Source organism: Nannobrachium achirus (assembly GCF_963921795.1).
Source record: "Nannobrachium achirus genome assembly, chromosome: 10".
Classification (NCBI taxonomy): domain Eukaryota; kingdom Metazoa; phylum Chordata; class Actinopteri; order Myctophiformes; family Myctophidae; genus Nannobrachium; species Nannobrachium achirus.
In genome coordinates, this window is record NC_137819.1 from 48,438,759 (window position 1) to 48,457,112 (window position 18,354).

Consider the following 18,354-nt stretch of genomic DNA (forward strand, 5'->3'; position numbering starts at 1 on the left):
CTCATGAATGCCATGCCAAGCCTGTTCAATCACCTAGCAGACGACTGGTTGACAGGTGGGAGGGCAGAAGAAAATGGGTGTTGAGGTAATCGTGGCATCTTCCATTAGGAAGGCTGTCAAAATCCAACAATATAATATATAAATCCAATGTAGTTATTAACTAGTAAGACGCCTTAAGGGCAACCGGGCATAGGTCTCTTTTCTAACCTATAGACTATACATGTCAGTCTAACCAGTGGGGCTCGTTCTACAGACAGGGATCTCCATATATGGGCATAAAAGGGATTGTATGTGGCTGATGTGGCCTCCATATATGGGCTTTCCCATATGAAGTCCTGTTAGGGGAACCACACTAACAGAATCCCTTTTATGCCCATATATGAAGATCCCTGTCTGTAGAACCAGCCACACTGGTTAGACTGACATGTATAGTCTATATGTTAGACTGATGCATTCTTGATGACATCAGGGATATCCATATATGGGCATAAAAGGGATTCTGTTAGTGTGGTTCCCCTGACATCACAGTGATGTCAGAGCATGATGTCAGAGCGTGACAGTCAATCAACAATAAAAGACAAGCGTTACCCAGACAGGTACGGTCAAGATGTGACGGTTCTGATACTAAACTGCAAACGGTCGCAATTAGTCACAAGGTCTTGTTAATTCTTATTATTGGTTAAATATTGAAACCCAGAGACCTGACGTACCTATTTTGGACATGTTATTATAGGAGAACATATATCAGAAATAATATCTACAACTTAACAAAACATCCCAAAATGCATTGGGAGATTGGATGTAGTTTGTTTTGGCAATAACTTTTGCAAGACACAGTGGCTCTTTCTCCAGGGATGTGAATGTAGCTATTATATCATTATTGTTGAAGAAGAACAAGGATCCCACAGATTGCGCAAGCTATAGACCGCTTTCACTTTTGAATTCTGATCTAAAAGTTTTTGCTAAGGTGCTTGCGCGTCGCTTGCAGGGTTTTATGACCACCTTAGTACACTGTGATCAGACAGGTTTCATAGGAACTAGACTAGCCTCTGATAATGCTAGACGACTATTGCATATCATCGATAGGGCTAAGGAGCTGAGGACCCCCGCCGCAGTGTTGTCGCTCGATGCGTTGAAGGCATTTGATCGTCTGGAATGGTCTTACCTGTGGGCTGTACTAGATAAAATGGGATTTGGTGCTTCATTCATACATTTTGTTAAAGTACTTTATTCTAATCCGTCAGCGATGGTCCTAACCGGTAAGATCTGTTCGCCGCTATTCACGATTGGCAGATCTTCGAGGCAGGGTTGTCCCCTTAGTCCTCTCCTTTTCGCACTTTCACTCGAACCCTTGGCTCAGACAGTGCGTCAGTCTGCAGATATTACTCCTGTTTCGATTAACAACACACAGCATCGCATTTCCCTATATGCTGACGATATTCTACTGTTCATTGAGAATGCACCACAGTCAATTACTCATGTCCTTCAAATCTTTGATCAGTTCAGTTCCATTTCCGGCTACAAAATTAATTGGACGAAGTCAGCCCTTCTACCTCTAAATGATCAGATGAGATCTGCTATCCTGCCGCCCATAATCCCAGTAGTAAGCCAATTCAAATATCTTGGCATAGATATTTTCCCCTCTCTTCAGGCTATTGTTAAGAACAACTATGGTGACACTCTAAATAAGATTTGTCTTGATTTAGATAGATGGTCATCTTTGCCCAACTCTCTCCAAGCTCGAGTTTCAATCATAAAGATGAATGTTCTTCCTAGGGTTAACTTTGTAAGCTCTATGCTCCCTTTGCCACCACCGCCGCAATACTGGAATAAGCTTCACTCTTCGATATCTAAGTTTGTGTGGAAAGGGAAACGCCCTCGTCTTAAACTTTCTCTATTACAGCGTGCTAGAGATGATGGCGGCCTTTCATTGCCCAACTTTAAATTTTATTATTGGGCCTTCACGCTCCGCCCCCTTTTAAATTGGTTTAACCCAGCAAATAAGGTTTCTTGGAGAGAGCTTGAGGAGAGTTTAGTGCAGCCTGTTGAATTGAGAGATCTTATCTATTCAAACATAACTACACATCAATGCAAAGTTCGCTTTGGACCTATCATTTCTCATTTAGTGGCAGTATGGAGAGCAGCTGAAAAGATGTGTAAGATTGATTGTAAATGGAACTTATTTTCCCCAGTGTTCAATAATCAAAGACTTTTAATCGAGGATCGCCCCATTCGCTTTCCAAGGTGGAGGGCTAAGGGGATTCGTACATTAGGGGACTTATTTGATAGAAATGGTTTACGACCTTTTCGAGATTTGTGTGACATCTTCAATCTGCCTGGAAATACCCTTTTTTTCTACTTCCAACTGAGATTGTCCATGAGGACCTATGGGGTCCCATGGCAAGCTCCCCTTAGATTACACCCCTTTCATGAGTTTATCTGTGATGGTAACAGAACAAGAGGTTTGGTTTCCACCCTCTATGGTTTTTTATTAGACTGTAGTTATGGGCCCCTATCTGTTGATACTGTTTGGAGGAATGATGTACCAAATTTGGACCCTGACTTTTGTTGGGACACAGTGTGGTCTAACATTAGGCTATCTTCTAGAAATCCAGACCATCAACAAATTCATTTAAATTTTGTTCATCGGACTTATTTAACTCCCCGCAGACTATGTGCTATGAGGATTTTGAATAATCCCAACTGCACTCTCTGCGCCTCAAATAGTATTGGTACCTTCCTTCACATGGTTTGGGAATGCCCAAATGTGTCGTCATTCTGGAATATGGTTGCCTCAAAACTTTCAACTATTTTTAGTATTAATATCATATCTTCTCCTTCTTTATTTTTATTAAATGACGTCTCACAGTTGCAACTAAACAATATACGCAAGCGCATCTTCTTTGCTGGATTAACGGCGGCGAAGAAGATGGTAGCTACGCGGTGGAAACCTCCTCATACGTTAACGTTTCGCCAGTGGGCCTTAACCTTTCTAGATATAGTATATTTAGAGCAGTCGATAGCAAGGTTACACGGAGCAAAAGAAGAAAACATTAATATGTGGTCGGACATTGCAGATAAGCTTAAGGCTATGATTCAAGAAATCACTATATAGTGGTAACAGCCTAGCACAGGCATGCACTATTGTACATTCCGTGTTGGTCCGGGGAAAGGGGGTGGGTGGGTTTTCTTTTCCTTTTCTTGTTTTGCTATTGTTTGTGTTTGTCTGTTAATTGCATTTTTCTTTTGATTAATGTTTTACTTTTTCTTGTTCTATTCATATGTATGTCTCTAATTTTATGTTATGGAAAATAAAAATAATTGATAACAAAAAAAAAAAACTTTTGCAAGACACTGTCATGCAGCAAATTAAGTATGTAACAGGGCATTCATTTATGAAAAAAAAAACTCACAACTAGTGTGAAGTGAGCGGTGCAGTTCATTTCATTGAGCGACCCGCTGGCCAATCACAGCACGGCTGGCCAACTGTTCACACCCTGCATCATAATGCCTCTCAAATGGGTCTTCAGAGTCCACTTTTGCTCAAGTTTCAATATGCAAATAACCATGCATCAAATCAAAAGAATTACAACAAAGACTATGTTCTTGGCTTCTACCAGGCTCACTCAAGATGTTTCACATGCGAGCATTGTATTCATTTTGCTGACATATGTGTTTGGGGGGGTATGTGAGACTGTGCATGGTTGTCTGTGAATGCAGAGGGAGTGTGTTTCACATACTGACATCAAGGAATGATGTCAAGTCAAACTGAGGGCAATGGAATTTTTTATTGAATGCTGATATAGCGGTATTGCGATTATTGCACACAGCTGTAGATATAATTTGATGTACTGTATGTAGATCAGTGGTTCCCAAACTTCCCAAAATTATACATTTTTTATAAGGGTGATAAGCTTTATTTTAATTTAGTTTTGATCCAATGCTGCACTAAAAGTAAAAAAGAAAAAAAGAAGCTATTTCCATATTGGATAGAATGGATACTGCCATTTAAATTAATATCGAATCGGAAAAAATGTATTGGCAGATACTCAAAATCAAATGATAGGAAATGGATCAGGATCCCTACAGTCACACACATCTATATGTGTTCTTAATGTTACCTACATAAGCTCTATTAACTCATACAGTGCCATCCGGCCACAAGGGGTGCTAGAGTGCCAGAAATTTCTCCATAGACCTTCTTTATAGCTTTCGTCGACCCTCTCCCAACTGGCTTGTGTTTTCACTCCAGTCAATGCTATGGGTGTCGAGAGGAGGAAGCTAGCTGACACGTAGCCAAAATGCTAACCCATTTAGAAGCCCGATCTAAAGCTATTTCAGCCACAAAAAACTTTCTCTTTGGGTCTGGGGACACAATCCGGAGAAAATCCTGTCTAAAGATGTGATTTATTATTGGAGTGGGGGCGCGATGCGGCCGTTAGCGCGAATACGGCCCGTAGATGGCCGAGTCTAAGTCCCGGCCAAGGATGGACGTCTAGACCGGGGCTTCGTTGAGGCCTCCGATAAAATAATTCATTTTATTAAATATCCCGGACATGTTCGGGATAGGCACCCTGGAATACGTCGCGCCGCCTACAATGAACATTCGGTGAACATTGGGGGGGTCTAAACTTTATTTTAAACCATTTTCAATGGAATAAATCGTCGGAGCATCTAGCGTCTCTCGTTGGTGAGCGCTGGGCGAGCCGGGACCACCCACGTTGCTCCAAGCAGCTCGGGGTAAGTAAAATAGCAAATAAAACATTTTTTTGATCCCGAATATCCCGAACATGTTCGGGATAGGCACTTAAAGGGTTAAAGCAATAAGCCACAAGAGGCGAGTGGTTACCGGGGTAGTATACACCGGCTGAGAGGCGTTGGGAAACACGAGGCGTCAGCCAAGTGTTTCCGACCCTCTCAGCCGGTCACAGCCGGTCACAATATTGCAACATAAAAATCATAGCATTCCATTATTTAAAGAAAAAAGTACACTTCTCCGCCACCAGGAAGAGACATTTCCTTGTTTACCAGCCACATTCCAGGAACGGAAGCCAGTGTGTGTTTATAAAGTCACGTCATTCTTTTTGCCAAAAAATAGGGAAACAACATTTATGTGTTAGATCATGTTAAAGACCCAGTTCACAACAACACTTGTCTTAGATCAGTCTCATGTTAAGAAGTTAAGAACCATATTCGATCCATACTCATGTTTATTTTCATCCAGATTTAGCTGCTATGTGGATGAACATCACATCAAAAACGCTAGCATAGCAACCTAAACTAACAGCCGAGTATGTGCCTGGAGAATAGAGGCGCTTTTCGCCTTTACAAGCCCCGCCCGGAGCCATTCAGTCACTGTCCTATGCATGCGGGCGGTGCTTAGAAGCACCCGCACGGCAGGATTTGAGAGAAAATCAAACGCTTGCTTCTCTAGTTCAGCCTCACAGCACAGTGGAAAGAAATAACGCACCTGGCTTTGATAAAAACTGATTCAAGGTGTGGGTTATAGTCTCATATACCACAGCAACCAGCCAATCAGAATCAAGGAATGGAACTAGCCGTTTTAGAAACACGAACTAAGAATTGTTGCAATGTGTTGTGAGCTTGTACATCTCCTATTTTCACACTTTTTGAAATGTTTTTAACTCTGCCAGGCCGAACACTATGTTTTTGCCCCTGTCCGTCCGCCCGCAGCAATTCATTATGCATACTGTATCATTAATATAAATATGTAACCACTCCATACCAAATTATTTAAAATTCACTTTAAGTACCCATGGCAGTAACATACTTGCTTTCATTATTGGCCTTGAATCCTTTCTCAGATTTTCTACTACTACTACTACCAGGCCTCTTGGCAGTAAAGTTAATGGCTATTGGCAGAGCATGGGTCGATACGTTTGACACACAGCAGTGGAACTGGTATAGCTATTAGCCCATGTGAGCTGAAGGCGCAGCGGTGCACAGAGGTCGGCGCAATGCACAAAAGTTCAAACTATTTGAACTTTTGAAATCCCAACCAGTCCAATAGAAACAAAATGTCAAGAAAAAGGGAAATGTGGGAAAATGCAGGATAAACTCCTAGAGGCAGTTTCTTATTTCCCCAGAGGTGGAAAGCTCTCTCCTGGAAACACAAGTGGGGATACCAGCCAGGTTGGTTTACTGCAGTGGAGATCAGTGAATTGCTATTGAATGGCAACATTATTTTCACGATAAATACTTTTTAATGAGGGAACCTCTTCAAATCATCTCCCCATTTCCAGCAAACCAGAATGACAATGGACTCAATTCCTTACTCGTCCTATATACTGTTGTAGGCTAATATGTCATACAGTCATTGTTTCAAGGTCCTACTGTGCCTTACTCCATTGGAGCTGCCAGGTAATTTAGTGAGAACAATGGAAGAACATATGAATCAATGAGCAAGCTTCCTAATTTCCGCTGCAATTTTCACGGCAGTTTTCTGCCTGACTGTATTTTGCACTCACTTCTATTGATTACTCACGCCGTGGAGACTTGTGTTCAATAATATTCTTTGTTTTTGGTCGCATTCCTGGATTATGATCCCCGCACATATCGTGCGTTTTGTGCGCGAACGTGTCCACGTGTTACCATAGCGCACAGATGGCTTTTTTCAATGTTTTTTCATGTAAACACTGGCGGATAAGCAGGGATACAGCGTGGCAACGGATATGTCTATTTCAATGGGGGTTTTTTTTATTCGAAAACTGTCACCGAGTCTACACGTCTACTAGATGAGTCGCGCACAGATTGTGCACGATGCGTGCGCGTGCCCACGTTAAAAGGTAAGGACAATTTGGCAGCTGCTTACTACAGCTATGTTTAAAATGGCAGCAAAATTGTTAAGAATGAACGCTCGGTATGGCGCAGTGGAAAAAGAACGAGCGTTCGTTCGGCGGTAAAAGAGTTAAGTTGGGAATGTATGTGTAAAACATAAGAGAGAGCCAACAAATGAGTGTGAAACAGTATTTAAGAGATGTTATGAAAAGAAAGAGGATAAGGAATAAATTATTAACTACATGTATCTATACCCACACTCTCTTGCCCTTACACTCCCTATGTCTGTAAATATTGTCTGTTAAGTAGGGATAAATAAGGAATAAGAGTCCGCACACCGATTTGACCATTTTATGTTAGATAGGGACGTCACAGATTAACTTGGTTTTTACTAATACCAATCTGAGTCACTTTAAATTGAAAATCTGCCAAGCTAATTCAACAGCTGCATAAAAACGGGCTCTTCCTTCAATCCATCTTTCCACTCAGCAGCTCCTCAATATAGCCTCCATTACAAGCTCAGCTGTGCATGACACACAAAACTGCTTCTAATCTATTCACAAAGAAAAATCTGCAGTAGCTAATTTAACTCAATTTTTGGAGCGGTGAAGCAGCTCCCGCTGTTGAACTTTGCGTTGCGCAGCCTAGACAGTGTCTAGGCAGTGTCTAGGCTGTGTGTGTGTGTGTGTGTGTGTGTGTGTGTGTGTGTGTGTGTGTGTGTGTGTGTGTGTGTGTGTGTGTGTTGTGTGTGTGTGTAGGCTGTCAAATTAATATTTGATTATTCCTTGAATATATCCATTCGAATATGATGGGAAAAAAATAATAATATTCAAATTATTATTTTTATTTATTTTTGTATTTAAAAAAAATCATATTCAAGGCCAAGGGCTTTTGGAGAGAAATGAGACAGACTCCGGACACTTTCAGGACATTTGCAGAGCATAATCTCCAATGACCCTGCACGGAGTAGAACTGAAGACTCATTTCTATCAGCGTGGAGCCTGCACAACTGGTATTATTCACAGACTGAGTTCAAAAACCTTGGCCTACTTGTAGAAAGTTCACCACCATGCATGCTTGGGCACTCTCTCCTCTGTCCTTCACTGCATCTCCTAGTCAGGAAACCTTAATTAACTTGGTAAGAGGGATGCTGGCATCTGGAGCTGTGTGACAGGCAGACGGGCGTGTGTGCACGTGTGCGTACGTGCATGTGTGCCGTACATGTGTGTGTTCTTGCGTGAAGGTGTATTTGAGAGAGACAGTACAAGAGTGTGACACTCACCGCTGACTGCTGTCTTTTCAACTTGTCTCTGTATTCTTCTAAATCTTGCAGGTTCAGCTCAGGTGGCAGTTTCTGAAAACATGCACACACATACACACCCACAGACACATACACAAAAATATAAATACATTCGCAATACTTTCTCCTGTGGAAATCAAAGCGTCTGGAACACAGGCAAAACAACTACAGTAGTACAAATTAAACTCGCCTCAATATGTGTGCACACCACTTCCAAGAACCCGTAAAAATCACAGGAATGAACCTGGAGCCATGAACCTCTGACTGAAGAACAGGCAAAGCAAAATGATGACAGAGAATCTGGGATTGCTTCTGAAAATTCAAGCAGTCTCTTTGGAGCCAGACCTCACACATTTCTGCAGTAATGTCAAACTACCTTAACACATAGGGTGCCCAGGATTATTCAACATTTAATCGGCAGGTGCCCATGGCATTTTACCTTCTTTTGAAGTCCTGGCAAAAAAGTAATCAGAGTAAATGTAATCCAAGTATGTCCTGTTTATTTTCACGATAGTATTTTCTTTCAGTCAGGACAGTTTTCTAACAATCGCGGGCATCAGTGCTTTTGTAACGGCCGGTAAAGAAGGCTGCGTATTAAAGGTGATTTAAAAGTTAGATTAGGAGAAAAATGCACATTTGTGAAGCAGCGTTACACTGATGTGAATGAGGGAGACAGACTTCCCGGTCACGTGATCTCGCGCTGCATTTCGGGAAATGGAGTGTTTTTCGTCACCGCGGTAGCTTTGTACAGTAGCTACAGATTAATAAAGTTTACTGTACAACGTGTCAATGGGCACAGGGAGACATCAAAGAGTTTGGCGTGTTGACACGTCGAGAACCTCCTATGAGTTAATGATCACATCCCACCTCTTCATGAATGAAATTAGTAAACAAGACTGACACTATCAGATCAACAGCCACCAATCTCTGTGGGGAGTAGCAACCAAAAAAAAGATATAAGGAATCGGGGGGAGGGGGGGGGATGATGGGTAATTACTTTCCTCATGACTGAGTGACTCATTTCAGATGGTGTGGCGATATCCGCCAAACTCTAATGAGATTTCACGCCCCTCACACTTTTCACAACCCTGCTGAACGCCTATGCAATCCATCACTCCACAAGTCATTGGAGTGTGCGAATAGGTGTGCGAGAAGGCTGCTCAGGTGAGAGAGAGTTTTAGCTAATGCCATTGAGGTCGCATGATCAAAGCTTATCAACCTGTATTCCTATTAGATATGCAGTATTGCTATTATCAGAGTCACTCGAATGTGCTAAGCTTGAGGGGGGAATTTGGTGGGAGGATGTGCAGGGGGAATATGATCATTTTGTCATTTTTATTAGATCAAGTATGAGGTTCACTCTAGGAAATTGCTTTGGCAACCCAACTTGAAACATTTAGCAACTAGTGCTGTACTGTAATGGTCGATGAATCAACTAATGGGTTGGTTTGGTGCAGGTCTTAAGTCGATTGAAGCCTTCAGCACGATTCTTCAGAACTAGTTAGTAAGATGCTTTGACCATGCATGATCAGTGGGACAGGCAAAATAGAATTAATTCCATTTCACCATTTATATTACATATTGTGATGTCACGTGAAACATGACCAATCCTGTCTGATTGGACATTATATTGTCCAATTAGAAAAGGGACAGAAAAAGTCCATTGAACAAAATGGACTTTTGGGGTTACAGAATAGTTAACTGAAAACAGGTTTAATCTAGGTGAAATAAAAGTTCAGAACTCATAATTGTGGCATCGGTTGGATTACTATTAGTTTATTTACAGATGGTGTCTGACCTGGAGTTCGTGTTGCACCATATCATAGGAGTCACTGGAGTAGTAGACCTCCTCAATGCTGTTGATGATCTCCTGTTCTGCCTGGGGATCAATGGGCTGCTCCCTCAACTCTCTCAACTCCTCCTGATAGACAAGAGTAGGAGAGAGAAATAGACAGAGAGCAGCAGAGGGAGGGGGGGAGAGAGATTAGAACATTTTAACTAGATCTGTGAAGCACAGCATGGCAGCAGTTTGTGAACAACTGTTTAACCTTGTTATTTCAAGAATTGGCGACAGAATTACAGCTTACATCAGCGCCATGTCTCACTCTACATGACCACAATTAATGTCCAAGTCTAACCAGATGACGTGGTCCTATTTTCACCCATTTAACAGGGTTTGCTGAAGAGGCTGCACCTGCGGGAGCAGTACTGCCTGACCTTAACCTAAACATAACAAAACATAGATTTTTCTAAACAATATAACAAACCCAAAGAATATTGAAAACTAAACATAATAAACACACATTACACTTCATAAAATTATAATTAGTTCTACAGAATACGGTTCAATTTGTCTACCAACGTATCAATCTGCCAATAAAGCACATTACATTGAAAAATGTATTAAAGAGACGTATGAGATGTATAAACAGATATACTAGTAAGACGCCTCAGGGCGACATGCGACCTCGCCCTTCAATTCTTGGCCATCTGGCCAGTGATGTATATCGGACCAGTTGCACCAGACCCCTGCATGATAGTCAACAATGTGACGTCAGAACATGCCCATATATGGGCATTACCAAATATGCGCTTAACTCATACAGTGCCCCGGGCCACAAGTGGCCGCTAGAGTGCCAGAAAAATCTCTATAGGCTTTCGCTCTAGCTTCCGTCGACACTGTCCGAAGTGCCTTGGGATTTCACTCCAGCCAATGCTATGGGTGACGAGAGGAGGAAGTTAGCTTACACTTAGCCATTCACTGCTAACCCCTTTAGAAGCCCGATCTAAAGCTATTTCAGTCGCAAAAAAACTTTCTCTTTGGTCTGGGAACACAATTCAGAGAAAATCCTCTCTAAAGATGTGACTTATTATTGGAGTGGGCGGCGCGATGCGGCCGTTTGCGCGAATACGGCCCGTGGATGGCCGAGTGTCGGCCCCGGCCATGGATGAAAATTTAGACCGGGGCTTCGTTGAGGCCTCCGATTAAATAATTCATTTTATTAAATATCCCGGACTAGATCGGGATAGGCACCCTGGAATACGTCGCGCCACCGACAGTATAGATTGAGGTTTTTTTGGGGGGCTCTAAACTTTATTTTAAACCATTTTCAATGGAATAAATCGTCGGACCATCTAGCGTCTCTCGTTGGTAAGCGCTGGACGAGCCAGGACCACCCACGTTGCTCCAAGCAGCTCAGGGTAAGTAAAATAGCAAATAAAATATTGGATTGGATTGAAAATATCCCGAACTTGTTCGGGATAGGCACGATTAGGGTTAAGAGTGGTTCCCCTGACATCACAGTGACATGAGAGCATGATGTCAGAGCGACAAACCCATAGAACCACAGACAAACCCATAGGCATAGAACCACAGACAAACCCATAGAACCAGTGTCAAGCATGACAGACAGAGATACACACAGAAGTGAAATAGTCCTTGATGCTCTCAGCCCCAGCTGATCACATCCACTGTGTAAATAAGCCAAGTACTTTCCTTTAAGTTGACCTTGTACCAGTGAACTGTACCGTCATGAAACTGTACCTTTCTCTATGCAAACCTCTAATAAAGTCTTCAATCAATCAATCAAAAAGCCACAAGAAAATTAAATGCATATTTGTCAACAAAATCAAGAAAAATCTATGTGAACTTTTCAAGAAAATGATGTATATTAGGATAAATTAGCTAGAGATGAGTTGGAGAGAGAGGGACAACAATGAAGATCAAGGTGTTTAATGGCAAATAGTTTTGGTGCCTGCTATAGGTAGAGGAAAACTCTCTGGACAGCTGAGGGAAGGGAAAAAAAGCATGATTGAATGAATCAATGACATAAAGAGAGAAATTGTAGACAAGATAAATAGCTACAGACAGATAGGTAGCAAAGCAGACAGACAGAAAGATGCTGTAGATAAAACAACTGAAAGGACTCTGCGGCACATCTCTGGGAACTTCAGAGGGATATTGATCAGCAAGTACTGTCAAGGCTTATCACCACAACAAGAACTATAAGATGAAGCAGATTAAGGCCTCCACCTTCCCTGGAGAACCCTGGACTGCCACTTAATGAGCAGAACTATTAAGCACATGATGTCAATAGAAGGGTGGAAACACCGACTGGACACTATACAGCTATAGAGGGGGGTGCACGCAGGATAGTAGAAAGAAACGTGAGCAGTACAGGAGATATTGGGGGTCCTGAAAAAATAAAACAGTGAAGCTTTTCTACATAACTATAGAGAATGTGCTCAGATATACTATCCAAAATAATTTGGGAATCAGAATCAATTTTATGGTCACATCAGTTGGGCTGTCACAATCATGAATTTGTAGCAGACGATCAATTGTCATACAAATAATTGTGATTAACAATTTAATTGTGCATTTCTGTGTGGCTTTTAGGCTTCGTAACCACAGGGTAGATATGACAAGTAACCAGTGGTGTAAAGTAACTAATGATCAAAGTTCATAAATAGACAACCCAGATCTGCTATTTTCAAACATTTTGTACTTTTAGTTCATAAATAGCCGACCTAGATCTGCTATTTTCAAACATTTTGTACTTTTACTTTTGGTACTTTAAGTACATTTTGATGCCAACACTTTCAAACTTTTACTCAAGTACATTTTGAATTCCAGACTTTTAAGCTGGTTGCACACTGCTGCGTTTTTTTCGTTGCGAAACGCGTTCTTCAGGGCAAGGAGAGAGAGAGAGATAGAGAGCAAGGGACCCAGTGGTCCAAAAAAGTAAAGTGTCAACACTACAGGCAAGGCCAGCCTGGTGATCAGGCCTTGTTCAACAAAGCCGTTTGTGGCTGGGGTGGTGAATGTTCTTGCAGATACGGTGGGCTTTGACTACACACCGCTTCTCGTACAGCTCCCAGAGGGAGGAAGCTAATACCTAATAGAACTGCTAATGGTTACGATTTGAATAAAATGTAGCTTGATTAGCTTGATTTATAGACCTCGGATACAACACCAGAACATCCATCTCTAATTGACCAACGCTCCTCCAGAGATGGTGGTAACCCCCCCAACAGCGATCATTCAGTGTTTGCGTCAAAAATAGCAGATTCTAGACACTATAACCTTGTTAGCCTTGTTAATGATCCTCTCTCTAGTTTATTCTTGTACTTTGTGCCAAGATTTCCAAATAAGGCTGGGCAATATATTGATATTATGTTAATATCATGATATGAGACTCAGACTAGATATTGTCTGGGAATTGGATATCGTAATAATATATACAGTATATTACGATGGAGGCGGCTAGAACGAGGCTAAATACTGGATGCAGCTGGAGGCTAGATCTCCATGCCTCACCTATCACCACATATTGACTTGAGAAAAGATCAGACAGTGATCCATCTTAGGAACCCGGTTACACACTCGCCTAGCCACAAATAGTTTTCAAGCCCCCAGATTTAAGAACTGAGCAGTGAGCACTGAAGCAATGAAGTGTGGCAACAGCGTGTGTGTGTGTGTGTGTGTGTGTGTGTGTGTGTGTGTGTGTGTGTGTGTGTGTGTGTGTGTGTGTGTGTGTGTGTGTGTGTGTGTGTGTGTGTGTGTGTGTGCATGCGTGCGTGCCTCTGTCCATTTGTTTGTCTGTCCATGCGTGCATGAATGCATTTTTTTCTTTTTTTTTTGATTGATTGAATACTTTATTAATAACATGTTAACAGTACAAGTACAAGTTATGCTAAAATTAGGGATTTGGTTGGAGGGATTTGTCTGCTGTGTGTGTATATTTGTTCTTGTACTTGTCTGTGGACCAAATGAGGAAATAAGATGAAATCTGCGGACCATATGAGGAAATAAGATGAAATGAGGATGCACTTTGGAAGGCCTGGCTGAATTATGAAGTATGGCTAGGTTAATGTAAGAATGAGACATTAGGTTTGGTACAGTATGTAGCAATGACAATTTAAAGAGATTCAAAAATGAGCATATGTTTGAGGTGAGAAATGGGCAATGCAGTAACATGCCTCAGCAGTCAGCACTGCCCCTCTCTCCGTCACACTGCACAAATGGATTTTCCCCCCTCTTTTTGAGCGGTGGTCACAACGCTCCTATACGTGGCCGTGTGTGTGGGTCTGTCTGTCTCCGGGTCTGTAGCCTGCAGTAACCTTTTCTGACCACACATGTTAAGGGAGGGGCGCTGTTGCACACACACACACACACACACACACACACACACACACACACACACACACACACACACACACACACACACACACACACACACACACACACACACACACACACACACACACACACACACACACACACGCTCAGTTCACACGAGTGTGATTTTTTCTATGTATTGTTAATTACACCTCCATTATGACCACAGAGATGCTCTAAACCTTTGAGAAAAATATGTTTGATTTCATTTGGTCAGGGAAAGACACATGCAGGACATGCATGTAGTCCAGGGGTCTTCAACATTTTCAGGCCAAGGACCCCTTAGTTGAGAGAGAGATGGAAGTAGGGACCCCCAAAACCTTTTCATTAGATTCCATATAGTTTCATCATTTGACAGCACGATCAGTGTATTTTGGATTCATGTCAATTTGTGTTTTCAGATATTTAACCACTTGAACTGTCAATACTTAATAAACTTGACATTTTACTCTGTACTTATTCTGCTCTTTTTACCCTCTACACACCAAGGCTCTTTGCCGAAAATAGCCGATCTACAAGCTATTTTTGCGTGCGTGCATGCGTAGCTGACCAAGAACTGCTGAGGCATTATGTGGCTTTGATTAATAGAGCTACTGATTTGGCCATACATAAATCATTCAAGTGCATGTGTGTGTATTTATGCAGCACATCATGCATGCACTTGTTAAAAGTGCAAGTGAGACCCACAGGGTAGTGTGTGTGGGTGAGAGTGGGGGGTGGTAGTTATAAGATCACATCCCCACAAGAGGCTAAGTAGGAAATGAGTGATGGTGGAGGGGGTGAGGTGGATGACTCACCGCCTGAGATAGCTAGAAGCAAACAAAGCAAAGAGATAGAGAAACTATTAAATATGCACAACTTATCTCTCCCACATGTCAGTTCACCTATACAGTACACCCTCATTCATTCTTTCTTCCTTCCTTCCATAGCACCGTGACACACATAATTCTTTAAACACTCTGAATGTGTCTGAAGTTAATGGCTTCATGGCTTAACAGTTTGCTTATCTGAGATTAATCCCTTCCCTCCTCCTCTCCCTGAACCATGATGCGACAAACATCCCCTCCCTGTCCGGAAAAAGATGCGTGCATGGCCGTGAGACCAAGCAAACACCGGCTTTGATCAACCATACACTTTGAAAGGATTTAGGTACAAACAAACCCACTGCACAAATTAAATTCTCATCTCGTAAAAAGGAAATTAGAAACCTATTTACATACAGAATGGGGGTTGTTTAATGAACCTTATCAAAAGAATCCAAGTGGATATTCAGCTCAAGTGCACCCTGACAAAAAGCACTCAACTGCACTGGATCTACTGCGATATGACAACTGACAGGATGAACAATAGAGGTGACAGGGGGGAGGGGGCGGGGGGCAAGGAAGTCTAGCACACGAGAAAGTGGCTTCTACAGAAAGAGATTGGAAAGAAATAATGTGAATGTCAATATTTCCACTCTGCACAGCACTAGTAACTTTAAGTCATGAAATGGATTAGGGTCTATTTGGGTCTATTTCTGACCCCTCATATTTAGTGTGGAACAGTGTGGAATCAGATATTAACTACAGAGGAATCATAGCCCTCCTAAATGCAGTTGCTGATGAATATTCATGGCACTTAATTGTTTGTTGTGCGTTCTGATTCTAACCACTTTCTTGTATTTATTTTTATTTTATAAGCGGTCAGGATGTAGTTTTTTATTTTTTATTTTAATGTCATGATCTCTATAGATTTAATATATTCAAGTTTTCTATTGCTTTTATACCTAATTTTAGAAACTAACTCGATCAAATTTCCCCTCAGTGACTAATTACGTTTTATTACATCTTAAATCACGTGGGAAAAAAACTAACAATACAAAATAATGCCTATAGAAAAACATGACTCACACTTGAGAGATGCCAGAGTTCTATGATGATATATGTTAGGTTAAGTAAGACTGACACCTACTGGTAGAAAATAATAACTGCATGGAATTCCAGCATTCAGTTTAAGAATGAATAAAAACAGTATTACTTTTGAAATTGACTTTCCCAATACAACTCAGTCTATTAAGGTGCATTGGGAAAGTCCATTTCAAAAGCTTTTTATGTTTAATCTATGGACCAATAGTATGTATTTAGCTCATTCAGTTAATAATCCAATCTTTATTATTACTCTAAAACATATAGACTATCACATACATTGAAAATTATATTCCAGCATTTGATATGCTTTTCAATTTTTTAAATTATGTTTTCTAGCAGCAACAAACAAAATCTGTGGAGAGTGAAAACTGGTTTCTTGTAGTCCACTTTTATAATTTGTCCTTTCTTACCTAAGAGAAGAGAAAGATGCAATTCTGGAAAATTGCAAGTGTGGTTGCCGTTTTTGCATTTTCCCATTCAAGTCAAAGGGGAAAATGAATTCACTATTAAATTATCTCAACAACAACGTATCTTAGCACAATGCAAGTACATGATTCACGATGAAGTTGGTCGATTTTAAATAATTGACTTGAGTCAGTGTCAATTATTCTAAGTTGTCTAAGTTGTGGTGGTATCCATCTGTCTGTCTGTCTATATTTATGTAGTGGGCGACTGACAGACAACTATATGCAAGGTTTTAAACTAGTGATATTCCGGGGCGCCTGCTGTCCCACTGGTCCAGGCGCATACCACTTAGGCATTGCCGTCGCCAGTTCGATTCCAGATCCGGACGACCTTTGCCACATGTCACTCCCCATCTCTCCCCCAATTTCCTGTCAGTCTACTGTCCTATCCAATAGAGGCATAAAAGCCCCAAAACAAATCTTTGAAAAAAAAATGAAAAAAAAAAGAAACTAGTGATATTCCAATATATTCATATCTGTGCATTTTGCAAATAATTTCTCCCATCTTCTCATTATCTTTCCTGTGTTTTATACTGCAGTGCTGCTATGACTATAGGGATGAGTACCATACTACTGAGTACCAGTTCACTTAAAAACAAACAGTACCATATTTTGCTACTCTTAATTTCGTCACTATTAAACAATTATAGGCCCATATCATATATCAATAAGCACAGCAGCAGTTTCTTATCTACCCAGAAAAACTAACGCGTTTCGGCCTGTCGGCCTTCCTCAGCATTTCAAACTACAATACATCAAACCGTAATGCACAGACGGACGGACGGACGGACAAGAGGTGGACTTCATTTGTTCAACTGTTTAAAATTTGTTTACATTTATAAAGCAGGATCTGTGTGGATCTCACTCATTCTCCAGTGTTGCACAGCCCAGCAACAAGGCTCTGTGTGTAATCATAAGAGCCATGTTTTGACTGATGGCAGATTCGTGTTTGCAGTCCACACTCACACAAGGAGACACATGGGAGCAGCATGCTTATGCGTATATTAGGGATGGACACTATAGACAATTTGTCAATATGGACAAAATCACAAGATTTTTGACTAAATATTATGATATCCATATTGCGATAATATAAACACATTTTCAAACTTTAAAAAAGGTAAAATAGCAGATGTACAAGCTTTTGATTTTCACTATTTATGGCAAACATTTGTGAAAATATCAGAAAATATAAAATAGGGCTTAAGTGAATAAAAACAGGAAAAGACAACACTTATGTCATATCACAATATTACGATATCCAAAACCCTATCTAATTTCTTTTTTCTTCTATATAATTTTTATCCCACGATTTTTCAACCCATTTTTCACCCGGTGTCAATTATCTAATATGTGATCCTGGGTGCTACACTCCCTCGCCAACCTGGGGAGACAACGTACTGACCTCATGCTTCCTTCTATGCATGAGGAGTTGCTTCTTAACACCTGACAGGGAGGGGGAGTTTCCCCGGTTGGACCTAGCGCGTGGAAGGAACACGTCATTCCAACCAGTCCCTTTCCCCTCCATCAGGCGCCCTGGCTGGCTAGGGGGAGGAACCCTATCTCATTATTGATAAAATATCTACTTATTTAATACACCGTTTTGTTCTGGCTGTCAAAATGTGGCATATCATGCCCTCTGTCCTGTGTCAATAATTGCAAAAGAAGAAGAAACAGAGATCATAAATATGGTAATAACACAGT

The 18,354-nt window shown here is 41.2% G+C and overlaps 1 protein-coding gene across 1 annotated transcript in view; it reads right to left on the minus strand.

The window, feature by feature from the left end:
• The window catches only part of vps50 (VPS50 subunit of EARP/GARPII complex), a 170,544-nt gene that overhangs the window by 148,042 nt on the left and 4,148 nt on the right, over nt 1-18,354 (minus strand). Inside the window, exons 3-4 of the mRNA XM_080734824.1 lie at nt 9,897-10,019; nt 8,081-8,152 (exon numbers count right to left, since the gene is read on the minus strand). Coding sequence (XP_080590950.1) covers nt 8,081-8,152; nt 9,897-10,019 — 195 coding nt within the window. The remainder of the gene's footprint in view (nt 1-8,080; nt 8,153-9,896; nt 10,020-18,354) is intronic.